The 15,165-nt window shown below is 44.2% G+C and overlaps 1 protein-coding gene across 1 annotated transcript in view; it reads left to right on the top strand.

Annotated features, from left to right (window-relative positions):
* Window positions 1-15,165, top strand: part of LOC120471985 (TFIIA-alpha and beta-like factor) — a 34,944-nt gene that overhangs the window by 15,586 nt on the left and 4,193 nt on the right. The window contains exons 5-6 of the mRNA XM_039661940.2: window positions 5,198-5,679; window positions 13,256-13,417. Of these exons, the coding sequence (XP_039517874.2) occupies window positions 5,198-5,679; window positions 13,256-13,417 (644 nt within the window). The remainder of the gene's footprint in view (window positions 1-5,197; window positions 5,680-13,255; window positions 13,418-15,165) is intronic.

The following is a 15,165-nucleotide window of genomic DNA, read 5'->3' as shown; positions in this document are numbered from 1 at the left end:
GCGCTCAACACTCTCAACACCGCGCTCAACACTCTCAACACCGCGCTCAACACTCTCAACACCGCGCTCAACACTCTCAACACCGCGCTCAGCGCCCTCAACACCGCGCTCAACACTCTCAACACCGCGCTCAACACTCTCAACACCGCGCTCAACACTCTCAACACCGCGCTCAACACTCTCAACACCGCGCTCAGCACTCTCAACACCGCGCTCAACACTCTCATCACCGCGCTCAACACTCTCATCACCGCGCTCAACACTCTCAACACCGCGCTCAACACTCTCAACACCGCGCTCAACACTCTCATCACCGCACTCAACACTCTCAACACCGCGCTCAACACTCTCAACACCGCACTCAACACTCTCAACACCGCGCTCAACACTCTCAACACCGCGCTCAACACTCTCAACACCGCGCTCAACACTCTCAACACCGCGCTCAACACTCTCAACACCGCGCTCAACACTCTCAACACCACGCTCAACGCTCTCAACACCGCGCTCAGCGCCCTCAACACCGCGCTCAACACTCTCAACACCGCGCTCAGCGCCCTCAACACCGCGCTCAGCGCCCTCAACACCGCGCTCAACACTCTCAACACCGCACTCAACACTCTCAACACCGCGCTCAACACTCTCAACACCGCACTCAACACTCTCAACACCGCGCTCAACACTCTCAACACCGCACTCAACACTCTCAACACCGCACTCAACACTCTCAACACCACGCTCAACACTCTCAACACCGCACTCAACACTCTCAACACCGCGCTCAACACTCTCAACACCGCGCTCAGCGCCCTCAACACCGCGCTCAACACTCTCAACACCGCGCTCAGCGCCCTCAACACCGCGCTCAACACTCTCAACACCGCGCTCAGCGCCCTCAACACCGCGCTCAACACTCTCAACACCGCACTCAACACTCTCAACACCGCGCTCAACACTCTCAACACCGCGCTCAGCACTCTCAACACCGCGCTCAACACTCTCATCACCGCGCTCAACACTCTCAACACCGCGCTCAACACTCTCATCACCGCGCTCAACACTTTCAACACCGCGCTCAACACTCTCAACACCGCGCTCAACACTCTCAACACCACGCTCAACACTCTCAACACCGCGCTCAGCGCCCTCAACACCGCGCTCAACATTCTCAACACCACGCTCAACACTCTCAACACCGCGCTCAGCGCCCTCAACACCGCGCTCAACATTCTCAACACCGCGCTCAACACTCTCAACACCGCGCTCAACACTCTCAACACCGCGCTCAGCGCCCTCAACACCGCGCTCAACACTCTCAACACCGCGCTCAGTGCCCTCAACACCGCGCTCAGCGCCCTCAACACCGCGCTCAACACTCTCAACACCGCGCTCAACACTCTCAACACCGCGCTCAGCGCCCTCAACACCGCGCTCAACACTCTCAACACCGCGCTCAACACTCTCAACACCGCGCTCAACACTCTCAACACCACGCTCAACACTCTCAACACCGCGCTCAGCGCCCTCAACACCGCGCTCAACACTCTCAACACCGCGCTCAACACTCTCAACACCGCACTCAACACTCTCAACACCGCGCTCAGCGCCCTCAACACCGCGCTCAACACTCTCAACACCGCGCTCAACACTCTCAACACCGCGCTCAACACTCTCAACACCGCGCTCAACACTCTCAACACCGCGCTCAACACTCTCAACACCGCGCTCAACACTCTCAACACCACGCTCAACACTCTCAACACCGCACTCAACACTCTCAACACCGCGCTCAACACTCTCAACACCGCGCTCAGCGCCCTCAACACCGCGCTCAACACTCTCAACACCGCGCTCAGCGCCCTCAACACCGCGCTCAACACTCTCAACACCGCGCTCAGCGCCCTCAACACCGCGCTCAACACTCTCAACACTCTCAACACCGCGCTCAACACTCTCAACACCGCGCTCAGCACTCTCAACACCGCGCTCAACACTCTCATCACCGCGCTCAACACTCTCAACACCGCGCTCAACACTCTCATCACCGCGCTCAACACTTTCAACACCGCGCTCAACACTCTCAACACCGCGCTCAACACTCTCAACACCGCGCTCAACACTCTCAACACCGCGCTCAACACTCTCAACACCGCGCTCAACACTCTCATCACCGCGCTCAACACTCTCAACACCGCGCTCAACACTCTCATCACCGCGCTCAACACTCTCAACACCGCGCTCAGCGCCCTCAACACCGCGCTCAACACTCTCAACACCGCGCTCAGCACCCTCAACAACGCGCTCAGCGCCCTCAACACCGCGCTCAACACTCTCAACACCGCGCTCAACACTCTCAACACCGCGCTCAACACTCTCAACACCGCGCTCAACACTCTCAACACCGCGCTCAGCGCCCTCAACACCGCGCTCAACATTCTCAACACCACGCTCAACACTCTCAACACCGCGCTCAACACTCTCATCACCGCGCTCAACACTCTCAACACCGCGCTCAACACTCTCAACACCGCGCTCAACACTCAACAGCACTCTCAACACCGCGCTCAACACTTTCAACACCGCGCTCAACACTCAACAGCACTCTCATCACCGCGCTCAACACTCTCAACACCGCGCTCAACACTCAACAGCACTCTCATCACCGCGCTCAACACTCTCAACACCGCGCTCAACACTCTCAACACCGCGCTCAACACTTTCAACACCGCCCTCAACACTCTCATCACCGTGCTCAACACTCTCAACACTCTCATCACCGTGCTCAACACTCTCAACACTCTCATCACCGTGCTCAACACTCTCAACACTCTCATCACCGTGCTCAACACTCTCAACACTCTCATCACCGCGCTCAACACTCTCAACACCGCGCTCAACACCATGGGGTTAGATTTCTGTCACAATTCTGCGTTTCCATTTCGCACGCACATGGACTGAGTTTTGTGGAGAAATGTTCATCTCACAGATAAGAAAATATTTCGAGCGAACGAAAATCAACTTTGCATTTAAAATAAGTATAAACGTTCTCTTTCGCATGTGCAAAGATTCACCTTCTTGCTCCTCTCATACCAGCCATAAGCGCTCTCGAAGCGCAGACGGCTCGCGTGCTCAACACAACCCAGCGTTACAATATGCCATAATTCCAGCCAATCAGAGATGAGGCTGTTAAATTCTGATTAGCTTGCTTGAAAACCAATCACAAGACTCCCTGCATCACCGACTGTGGATGAGGAAAAAGTCATGGGAAAAATACATGGTGGAAGATGTTTGTTTAATTTGTTTAATAACACTTTATTTAAAGGGTAAGTAAACCACTGGTCAGAGCCTGACTCCACCCACTTGCAATATTTGAAAAATGCTGAAAAAATGGGCTGAGCGGGGGGCGTGCACCTGAGACCCGCAGTGAGTGACCGTTGCTGTCAGACTCTAAAATGGAGAGTGACTGGAGTGACGCAAGTAGCTTTGCAACAGAGCGGCCGTTTGAAGTTGAGGACTTTTCTCCCCCACCTTCACCTGAAGTGGAGGAGGGTGAATTGTCTGTGGACACAGGGCCAAATCCATTCGAGCCGCTGGCTTAAACTGCGGTCTTAACTCCCGCATCTGTTGAGTTCTGTCGAGTTGATCTCAATAGCGCACGCTCTGTAGGCATATGTTCATATTGATATTTTGTGAAAAAATCCAGCAAAATGCGCCGGCACGTTTGTTGACCCCAGAGGATTTACTTTAGCCTAACCATAAATTGTGCCTAACCATATCAGGCTAACAATACACTATTTTAGAATTCATTATTCAATTTTGCTTGTAACAATGCAATTAATCGCTAGAAAATCATGTGATTAAACAGACAAGACCTAGTTGAAGAAGACCACTGTCTAAGGCCCTGTATGTACCTTGGTATGCAGGCAACTAACGATCAATGTAACCTCACCTGTATCATGCCTCCTACCTAATTAATCCTCATTTAGTGACTCACACTTTGATGTACATCACCTTCTAGAATGCAGTGTGGATGTGTTATCTGAGCATTAATGAAGGTATAACCATGCTTGGGACAAAGACTCGTAAATTAACTAGAGCAACCTTCCCACTCTGACATTTCATTGTGCTTATTGGTCCAGTCAACCTTTAGGGGTTGGATCTTTCTCAGGCTTTATAAGAGACAGTCCACATATGACCTCCCTCTCTTAGTTTCTCATCCAGCTGCAACACTGTTTCTGGTGATACTGGAGAAGCCCCTCCACGGGGGCCCGAGGGCCCAGCAGGCCTTAATCTAACCAGATATGGGCTCATCCAGGAGAGAGAAGACTCTTTTACAAAGAACCAAGGACAATCTCAAGAGTTGGGAACCAGGACTCCAACCAACAACGACTCCAATCACCCACTCCTCCGACTTCCTCACTTCTAGGTGCTTGTCGTGGCCTCAACAGGGCCCAAGCCTTGAGCCAACCAGCCATGTTCTCATGGAGAAAGATTACTACTTATTACAACGACTTCAATTTTCCACAACTTCAAGAATTGTTCCCCCTACAAATGCAAGTATTCAATTCAATGAAATGTGAACGTGAAATGCTGTTGATTCCTCTCAGTCAGATGGATCTTCTTCATCGTTACATCATTCCATTTTTCACTCCTTTTTCCTACAAATGTATTTATGTTTGTCTGTTTAGTTAATTCATGTTTATGATTTAGTTAATAAAACTTGTACACTTTATGTATTTGGTTCTGATTCACTGCTTGCAAACAAATTCTCTTTTGCTACATGTTCAATGTTGTACATGCTAAGAAATAATTATTCTTCTGAGGCCATGGAAGATACCCTTTCCTTAGAATAAAGTAATAATAATCAAAAGAGTTTGTTGGATGAACTGATTAATTGATTTTAATATCAATTTAGCCATGTCAAGTTAATCCGGTATATGACCATAATTAATAAAAAAAATCATAATTAATCAAAACAAGTTATTGTTTATTGTAATATTGTATATTATTATTGATTATCAATATTATAGCTAAGTCCATTCCTTAAAGTTTAGAATGTAAAAAAAAGATCAGATAGGGAAAGCTCTGGCGTAGTGTAGATGTGGCGTAAGACCTTGAATCTCCCATTCCAACCACTGGATGTAAATGAGCTGAAATAACGTTTAGATGTTCTTCCCTGTTCCTCTCTCACTTTCAGGACATTTCTACAAAGTCAATGTTCCTGTAATGGTCACGCGAGGAGCTCAGCATGTCCTGACCCGACCCGCTCCGACCCGCATTGAGCAGAATTCCAACCCGGTGTCTCGGCCCATGGAAGTTGCTCGCAGCATCCCGGTCCATCTGTCCGTTCCCTGTCCTCCAGAGCCGTCTGGGTGTGTAGCGCCTGAGACCCTGCCGAATCTGCCGCAACCGTTGCACCATCAGCTCTGCCAACAAACCGACGACAAACCCTCCCCATCAGCCTCTGACAGTCAGAGCGAGTTCAACCTTGACGACATCGAGTTCAGCCCGCAGCCCCTCGACATGAGCGCCTCGTCGTTCTTCACTCCGCCGGCACAGGGGCCGCGCTCGGATTATCCCCGGGATGTGATGGAGACGGCCTTAAAAGAGCCAGACGGAGCAGCTGATGCATCAACTCCTCTTCCAGACTTGAAGGCTGAAACTAATCATGACATTAAGGTAAACGTCAATGCAACATGCAAGACAACGATAAATATGAAACCAGTGTTGTGTACTAGTCATTTCTACCTCCAAATAGAGATGGCAGACAAAATAAAAGCCCCAAAACAATATGAAGGTAAGTGTTATCTGACAAGTTTCTGGAATTAAATGTTTTACATGCAATGGGCTTCATGCACAGCTGCACTACTTCCTGAACTTCAGCCAGCTCCTTGTTTCCTGTCTGTCATTATTGGCCAAATTGATTAATTCAGGTGTGTCTGATTATTGTTGCCATGACTACTGAGGTCAAGCACACCTGAACTAATTAATTTGGCCAATAATGGCAGACAGGAAACAAGGAGCTGGCTGAAGTTCAGGAAGTAGTGCAGCTGTGGATGAAGCCCATTAAGAAAACAGCAGCTTTTTAATACATTCTCTATTCTTAATAGGAACTTTATTCTTCTGTATGTTGTTGCTTTTCGCTGCCTGCACCTACATTTTGGGGCATCTCGTCCGGAGGGGGGGGGGGGGGGGTTATGTCCTGCGTCACATCTCTCATGTGGGTTCTCGTCGACCAGGGTGAGCGCGCGCCCCATAGCGTACACAGGCAGGCACAGAACTAGCTAGCGAACCTAGGTCTTAAATATAATAAGTTATGTTTTTTTACAACATGTTTTTTGATGGAAAAGTGATGTTTAATTTCCATAGTCTTTGTTTAGTGAACGAAAGTGAAATCTGGAATTGCTGTCTTTCAGTTTGTTTATCGTTGTACAAGATGTGCTGTAGCCTTAATTACAATGGCCCAGGCGCGTTTCATACTAACAGATGAATAGGCTTCGCTCAGTTTATTAAATGCATCCAACCTGAAATGTCTCTTAAAAACTATGAAGGGACAATGAATCAATCAATACACTGACATGGCAATGCTAGACAGATAGCCTAACTTGCTTTGTTTGCACAGCCTTACCGTGATTTTGTCACTCTTCTCTCCACTCCATGACCTACGTCTGGTGACAGCGGGGAAACTTTTACCTCGATAAAGTTAGGCCTACTTATTGTATTGTAGAAAAGTAAACTTCCATTAAACTCCAACTAACCAGTTCATGTTTCTTCTTTGTTCAAGCAGTAACGACTAATTAGACTCAATATATTACAGGTGGAATTATGAAATAGAAACAGGCCTTAATGCAAGATTTTAATCATGTCAATACACATGATTATACACAATTTTGTAATGCAATGTTTTCAACAGGGAAATTTATACATCATTTGTCAAATTTTTGCCTTAACCCCCCCACCCCCTTACCAACAACCACTCTTAGAAGAAAATGTTCTATATAGAACCTTAAAAGGTTCTAAAGCGCTACGTATTTGGAACCCCTAAAATGCAATGCATGTGAATGATCACAAAATTCAAGATATGGGGGTTAAAAAATGTAATAAATCAATATCATTAAAATGGGATATTAAGTTACTACAACAGTTAAATAAACAATAACTTAATTATAAATAAAAAATGTTGCAGAATAATGTAATATATGAATCAATAATAGCCTATAAAGAACCTTTGTGCCAAAAGGGTTCTTTCTTCTCATTATAGAACATTTTTTAGCATAAACGTTCCTTTGGAGTTGAGTAAAGAACCCTATGCTTCATATATAGAACCCCAATGAAGCATTTTTTCTAAGAGTGTGGATCAACATTAGTCACCAGAGTACAAATTCATGGGTGAAGTAATCATACAAAATAAACACACACAAAAAGAAAGAAACAAAAAAGAAAAAGAAACACCTATTTACAAAGCAACTCTTGTGTGTATTGCTAGAGATGGGTGAAGAAGCCCTAGTCCAACAGAGTTGTCAGATCCTCCTTCGACTTTACAATTACGGAAATGTATCCCCCATCTCTCTTGACAACTTCGGAATGTGGAGGCATCCAAGGCAGATCTATAACGTTAAATGAAATATTTCGTTAACACAGACCAGGGGTGCAAACCAAACGAGGCTTAAGACTACGGGTGAAGAGTAAAAAAAAAAGTTTTACAAAAGTCACACTAACTATTTTCACCAAAAGAGGACAGGTTTGCACCACGTGATTTGAAGTTGGTCAAGATTACTCTATCTAGCTAATCTGTCTTACTGTATCTAACAGTCGAAATCTTAATTAAACAGGAAAACAAACTAACATGATTAAAAACTTACCCTCCATCGTGCAAAAAGATGTACACAGGCCGGTAACGTACTTCCCACTCAACAGACGAGTCCAGAGAGACGGTTGGAAAAACTAGAATCTTTGACGGGTCCCCGCTGGTGCGCGCTCAGCCGCGCTGACCCTGGCCGACGAGAACCCGCATGAGAGATGTGACGCAGGACGTAACCCCGCCCCCCAGGCGAGATGCCCCAAAATGTATGAATCCCGCACCTACAACTGGTCAATTTCTCGGCAGTCTGAAATGAGTTTTCAGGGACTGGATGAATTAACTTCTCTGCGATAGATATATCTGACTCATTCAAGCTATTTTTGAGTCTTACAGCACTCCTGTTGAAAAACCCAGTCACGTTTCTTTCTTATCCAAGTATCCTTGCATGGCTGGCAGCTTTAGGGCGTGCAGTGAGACCAGGTTAAGGGTGTTTGTAGCTCTTTACATGGTTGTTGCTGTCCAATTAACCAACATGTTAGATGCATTTTATGTGCCTAAAACGGGGCTTTTTCGCGATGTTCCATTTGATTGTTACATAGTCAATTCTTTGGTGAAGAGCAACATGGCTCACATCCTCAAAGTTATAAGCTGACTGGCGAAGGTGCTGTGGAAACCGTTCCGCCCCACAGCGAGTCAGGCTTCTGCAGCCTCTTCCCCAAGAAGGCCCATACAAGACCTCAGACGTCTGAACTAGTAGCTAGTATGCCCAGGGTATTGTTTTTTCCTCAGTGGATCTGAAAGATGCGTACTTTCACATCCAGACCACCCCATTACAGACCGTTCGTGGTGTTCGAAGGGGTGGCATACCAGTATACAGTCCTACTATTCGGACTGTCTGGCCCCACGCACGTTTACAAAGTGCATGTACGCAGAGCTTTCCCCGCTGAGACAGAAGGGGAGCCGACTTGGCCCAGTCGGAGGAAGAATATCTCACAGATCTGTAATGCCTAGGACTCAGACTGAATGTAGCCAAGAGCTCATGGTCTCAGTTGTTACGACCCTTGTTACGAACAAAAACAAGGGACGCACGCAAACCCAATTATAGGCTCAAAAATAATGTTTATTGAACTACAAATGATAAGACAAAAACAAAATAATGAAATGAAAACAGTTAAAGAAAATAAAAGTGTTTCTGTAGTTATCAGCAAAATCAGTGTGTAGAGCACAGTGTATGGTTGAAAGTGTAATGCAATGTTGAGGTTTCATTTTATTTCAATAATTTATTGCCATGTCAACAAGTTGATACGAATTTGTCTTGGTACAACTCTCATACATAAATGACCTAGAAGACAAACATCAAAAATACACTAACAATGTTGTAAAAAGGGCCACAAAATCATGGTGAAGGTTCCAAGCGTGTTCCGTCTTTTCAATGGCAAAGTGAATTTTAATTAAATGCAACACATTTAATCTTATGTATTAACTCGTTTCATCTGACTCCATAAAATGAAGAAGGTTTATCAATGATACCTGTGCATCATTTAATATGTTAAAGCTTGACTATTCCTTTTAACTCTAATGAAAATAAAGTCAAAGTCTGTTAGAATAGCCAAATATAACAATTTATTATGTCAGGTAAATGTATTATTACAGTTCCACAAGATAATCAGAGCAAACCATCAAATGTTTTAGGACAAAGGAACTTTACCCAACATATTAACTACATGAGCTGAGTCTTGAAGACACAGCATCATGGGCTGATCTGATACAGAATAGCAGCCCTGAACTCTTGTGCATTTCCCTTAAATAGAGCCAAACCTTACCTGATCCAATCACCGAACTACAATGGACTCAATCCCCCCACCATGCTTACTGGGGGAAGGAAAATTTGCATTCAGACAAAAGGTAGAAGGTGATTAACTCAAAGACACACCCTTCTGTGTGCAAGATATTTCTATATTCTTAAAAACCTTATTGCCTTTTCTTTTACTTCTTTAGAAATGAGACATTATTACAAGTTACCCTGACACTTTCAAAATGATTCTAAACAGTCCTTAAAGATTATCACATTCACATTAAAAAGCACATTCTTGTGTGAGCTTCCTCTGCAAGTGGGCTCAGTTACCAACTGCAATGCTCAAGACCAACAGCAGGGGTCGTCACACAATAGCCAGAGAATCTCTAGACTCAGCCACAATGAAGGTGGAGTTTGTCCACAAGCATGTTCAGATGGTTCAGCGGCTTGCCTCTTCTAAGAGTGGGTTTATTACTGAAATTGTATTATACTTTTTATTTATTTATTTTTTTACTTTGTGTAGCATTATGGTAAAACGGATCACTATGGCAACAGCTTTCTTACCTGTACACAACACTGTTGTGGGCAGAACAGACAGAATGGCAGTGTCTTTTAGTTTTTCCCTTGCGTTCGGCCTAAAACACCATTCGTGATCATCCAGTTTGATATGACTACAAACAGAGAGATTTTCCAGATTTTTCCGTCACGGTGTTCTCTCCGTATTTACGATTCTTTGCAGCCTTTAGTTGCTGCCTACAATGCACTGGAACTTTACTCCGGCTTCTTGCATCCTGGAACAATACATGTCGACACCATTATGACTGAAAGTATTTCCTACTAAACAGGGCCTGTCCTCTTTCAGTTGATGAAACGTTAGCCCCAAGAGGCTTAGTTCTTAAATTTGATCAGTCAGTTAGTCTGTCTAGTCTGTCTCCTAAAGTGTGTTTTTGTCTTGCTCTGATTCACTGTTACCAGCTCTCAGTGATATGTGTCGGGTCCTCGCTATGAAAACAGTAACTTTCTCAAATGTTTACAGAACAAGCGGGAACCCAGTGCATCTGTATCTCTCTCTATTGCTGTTCAATTACATGATAGAAAGTCTAAGGCTGAATCCCAATTCTCTGTCTTACCCCTTCCCCTTCGTCTTACCCCTAGCCCTTGTCCCTCCAAACCGAGTGGTAAGCGCAAGTGCAAACATACCCCTATGAAATGAGACACCACTCATCGTTACGTCATCTCACATCATCCTTAACTGGCGTCTGTGTCACCCGGGGCAACAAGTGTTGATCACAAACTTCTCAACTTTCAAGATGCCGTCAAAATGTCCGGGATTGGGCTTTTGCTTTCCGTCTTCACTATTCGTTATGTTTACATGCACAAGGTGTTGTTTCAATCAGACTGAATTCATTCATTTAAATCGGTGAATCTGAATGTATTGATGATCTAATATTCCCGTGTTTTCAGTCGGGATCCGTTTGAAGCTGAATGCATCATCTGAGAAGCTGATCACGTACGTGTCAGTGTCAAATAATGTACTCATAATGAATGGCGACTGTAAAAGCAAAAGCTGAATCCCGGACATTTTGGGTGATCTTGAAATGTGGGACTGATTGTGCAAATAAGCAATGTAATGTCAGCATAGCCTAGCGTAGCAAAGTAGCGATTTTAAAAAAACTTTAAAAACGTTTCAATAAACAACATAGTTGCAAATATATATGTACATAATTGTGTAGAGCACAAAACAAGATGGTCATATTTTTTTTATCAATCATTTAAGCAAAAAAACTTCAAGTAAGCTCGTGAAAATTCTTGGTCTTAAGGGGTATATACCCATTCACCTTACCCCTACCCCTAGATCAAAATGAGAATTGGCATAGCCCTTCCTCTCACGTGAACGCACAAAACTAAAGGGAAGGGGTAAGACAGAGGATTGGGATTCAGCCTAAGGCCTTCAACAACCATACAGCAAACCCATCTAATCTGGTGCCTATTACAATCCAAACTAAGATTGCTGTGGTAACCACATACAACCTGGATTTCATGTTTCCAAATGAAACTTGGCTAGAAGACAGCTGTAGTGCAACAGTCCTAAACGAAACATCCCTTCCTAACTTCACTTATATGAGTGTCTGCAGAGCGGGTAAGAGAGGCGGGGATTTAGCTGCTCTTTTTAAAGATGTTTATCAATGTAAGCAAATATCATTTGGGATTTACCCGTCTTTCGAATATCTGGGTATTGTGTTAAAATTTTGCCTATCATTATTTACAGGCCTCCAAAATACTCTCCAGCCTTTGCTGAGGACTTTATAGAACTGCTATCAACAATTTCCTCTGAGTTTGACTGTTTTGCCATTGCTGGAGATTAACATTCACATAGATAACGCAGAAAACAATATGACAAAAGAAATCAAAACTGTTTTAAAAACTTTTGTATCCAAACAAGCGTAACTGCCTACTTTATCTTAGCAAAAACACAATTTCCAAGTGGTGCAATGAGATGAGTGATAGGCTTCTGACCCAGAGGTAGTGGGTTCAAGGTGCTTAGAAAAGTAACTTGAGTTTAGTGTGTGAAGAGCACAGGTTAGCTGTTACAAGTGAGAAAGCGTGACCATGGACAGACCACGCAAAACTACAAACCTGCGGGGAATCACCGGTTATAAAAATAAAGAAACTACGAATAGTGAAGAATCTACAATCAAAAAGGCAAAGCGACACAGTTTGTAACAAAACCAAAGCAAAGACTAAAATATAGCAATTGGATATGAATTATATCAAATCTAGTTTGGCGAATTGCTTTTGTCCCCCAGCCAAAGCCCTTTTAGTCAAGTCCAGCCACTCGGCCGCCATCTTGGCAACGCCTCCGGGCAGCTGTTTCGGACTAACAAGACCAGGCTCCTATCTGAATGAATGGGCAGAGACTCAGAACTGCACTTTCACTGGTCACCGGGACATAAAAACCGCTTGTATAGAAAAAGTTTGTTGACTTTTCCCCAAAATAAGGTTTAAAACGCCTTTTCCCCCACAGGTTATGTGTTTACTACGCCTGTGCAAGGGTTCTCTCGCGCTCTGCTCGCTCGCTCTAGATTCCGGGAGATTTGAACTAATTTGCGGTCATCAGGGAGACGCTATCAATCTGCGGGAGACTCGGGGAACTTCCGGGAGACTTGGGATGTCTGACATTTACACAACTAACACACATCAAATCTGCCGCCTTTTCAAACAGTAACGTATTTCCCGCTGTTGCAAACCTCAACCGTGCGCATGCGTCGGTGTAACCAGACGATAGGCTTACATGTTTCCCGGCTTGACTGTTAAAAGCAGGCGATTGGCTGTCCAGCGGGAGGGGCGGGGCATGTGTGTACAACCGCCATCTTTGGTGTTACGCGTTTTCTCTACATAGTTGTATTTTAATAATCCATTAAAAATGTGAATGTAAAATGGTTTGTAACTGAATATGGCTCTTCAGTTTAAATATGTTAATTTTTATGAGATTTGAGGGTGGAAGAAATTAAATCACGTGTGTTTGAGATCAGGAACCATTTTCATTTTTGAAAAAACTCTTTCTTCATGTAGCCTTGCAGTTTTAATGACACCATATAAATGTTTTGCTCAAAGATTGTGGTTTCAAACAGAATATGATACTGATGCTGTTTCATCAGCTTGAGACGGAGCTGGACTTCATCACACAACTGGATGGAGTCGCTGACAGCAGCTCCGACACGGAGGAAGAGGATGATGAGGAAGATCTGGAGCTGGTTGGAGAGGAAGAGTTTCTGGGAATGATCAACAGCAATGAGGAGGAGGAGTTGGAAGAGGAAGAGGTAAGCATTCAGATGGAGAGTTAAAGGGTTAGAAAAGCTGTTTTTCTTTCTCAATAGGCAAGATGTTGGTTACTATTTATTTATTTTTACTTTTTACATGAATTTTCTGGAAGATAAAAGCAGCCATTTTTCTGGCACGTGTTTAAGGAGTCTTAAATCAGAGTTGATCTTGCATTTTGCTTCTACATTTACATATATATAGACCTTGAGGAAGTTGATTGTAATCTGATTGTTACTTTAATGTTGTAATATTTTCAGTAAAACCTGAAAATATGAGAACTTTAAATAATTATGGAATTACAGACTGATCTCATGAAGTAGCGTGTGTCCCTAAACCTACCCGTCACTGGAGTTAATGGCATTTATGACTGTTCCCTTACCATCCTAGGGAAAAAAAACATAGCTCCCCAGATGTAGATCTACATTTTGCTTTGTTTTGGTCAGACATTTGACGGCGTGTACGGACACACGGAATGACGCGGACGTTAATGGCGTAGGCAAACACGCATACACGCGGATAGCTCAAAATGCGTCGAGATAACACGCCACTTGACTCGAAATTGGCGTGTATGTTTACGCAAAAGTCATGATGTCATGTTGGGAATTAAGACTTTAGAAATGACATTTTCTAGTTATGCTCAGCTCTAAAATGTCGGGGCCCGTATTCATAAAGATTCTAAGAATCCTCTTAAAAAGAAACTTTTAATTTAGCTTAAAAACTTTTACGTTTGAGTCTTAGCTTAAGAGCGATTCGGGACCGATCTGAGAGCATTTCTGAGGATGGAGAAGACAGAAACTCTCATGTCAGTGAGGAGGCGTGGATGACCCTGTTGCTATGTATGACACAATTTTTTGAAGACTGTGATTGGTTGGTTGTCCAAGAAGGGAAAAAAGATTGATTTTAACTACAGTCATGGTCAAAATTAATGGCACCCCTGGTAAATATGATGAAAACTGGCTGTAAAAAATAATTCTGCATTGTTTATCCTTTTGATCTTCCATTCAAAAATTGGCAAAATTCTAACCTTTCATTGAAGTAAAAGAATTGAAAGTAGGGGTAAATCACACTATGAAATAAATGTTTTTCTCAAACACTCTGGCCATAATTATTGGCACCATGTTACTAAAAACTTTTTGCAACCTCCTTTTGCCAAGATAACAGATCTGAGTCTTCTCCTATAATTCCTGATGAGTTTGGAGAACACCTGACCAGAGATCAGAGACCATTCCTCCATACAGACTCTCTCCAGATCCATGTTGGTGCTTCATCTCTTCAGTTCACTCCACTCATCAGGTCAGGGTCTGGGACGGTCATGGCAGAAGCTTCATTTTGTGCTCCGTAACTAATTTTTGTGTTGATTTAGATTTTTGTTTTGGACCGTTGTCCTGATGGAAGATCCAACCACGGCCCATTATACGATTTCTAGCAGAAGGCGTCAGGTTTTTATTTTTTTTATCTTTTTGTATTTGATAGAATCCATAATACCATGTATCTGAACAAGATGTCCAGGACCTCCAGCAAATAAATAGGCCCACAACATACAAGATCCAGTAGTATATTTAACCGTAGGCATGGGGTACTCTTCATCCCAGTTTGCACCAAACACATCTGCTGGGTTTGCTGCCAAAAAGCCCCTTTTTTAGTTTCATCTGACCACAGAACCCTGTGCCGTTTGAAGATCCAGTCGTGTCTGACACCTGAATATGCTGGAGTTTGTTTTTGGATGAGCCAGGAGCATTTTTCTTGA

This window comes from Pimephales promelas, chromosome 16 (genome assembly GCF_988280905.1).
Source record: "Pimephales promelas chromosome 16, fPimPro1.hap1.1, whole genome shotgun sequence".
Classification (NCBI taxonomy): domain Eukaryota; kingdom Metazoa; phylum Chordata; class Actinopteri; order Cypriniformes; family Leuciscidae; genus Pimephales; species Pimephales promelas.
Note: the sequence above shows the minus strand (reverse complement) of the source record. Positions and strands in the feature narration are given on the sequence as shown.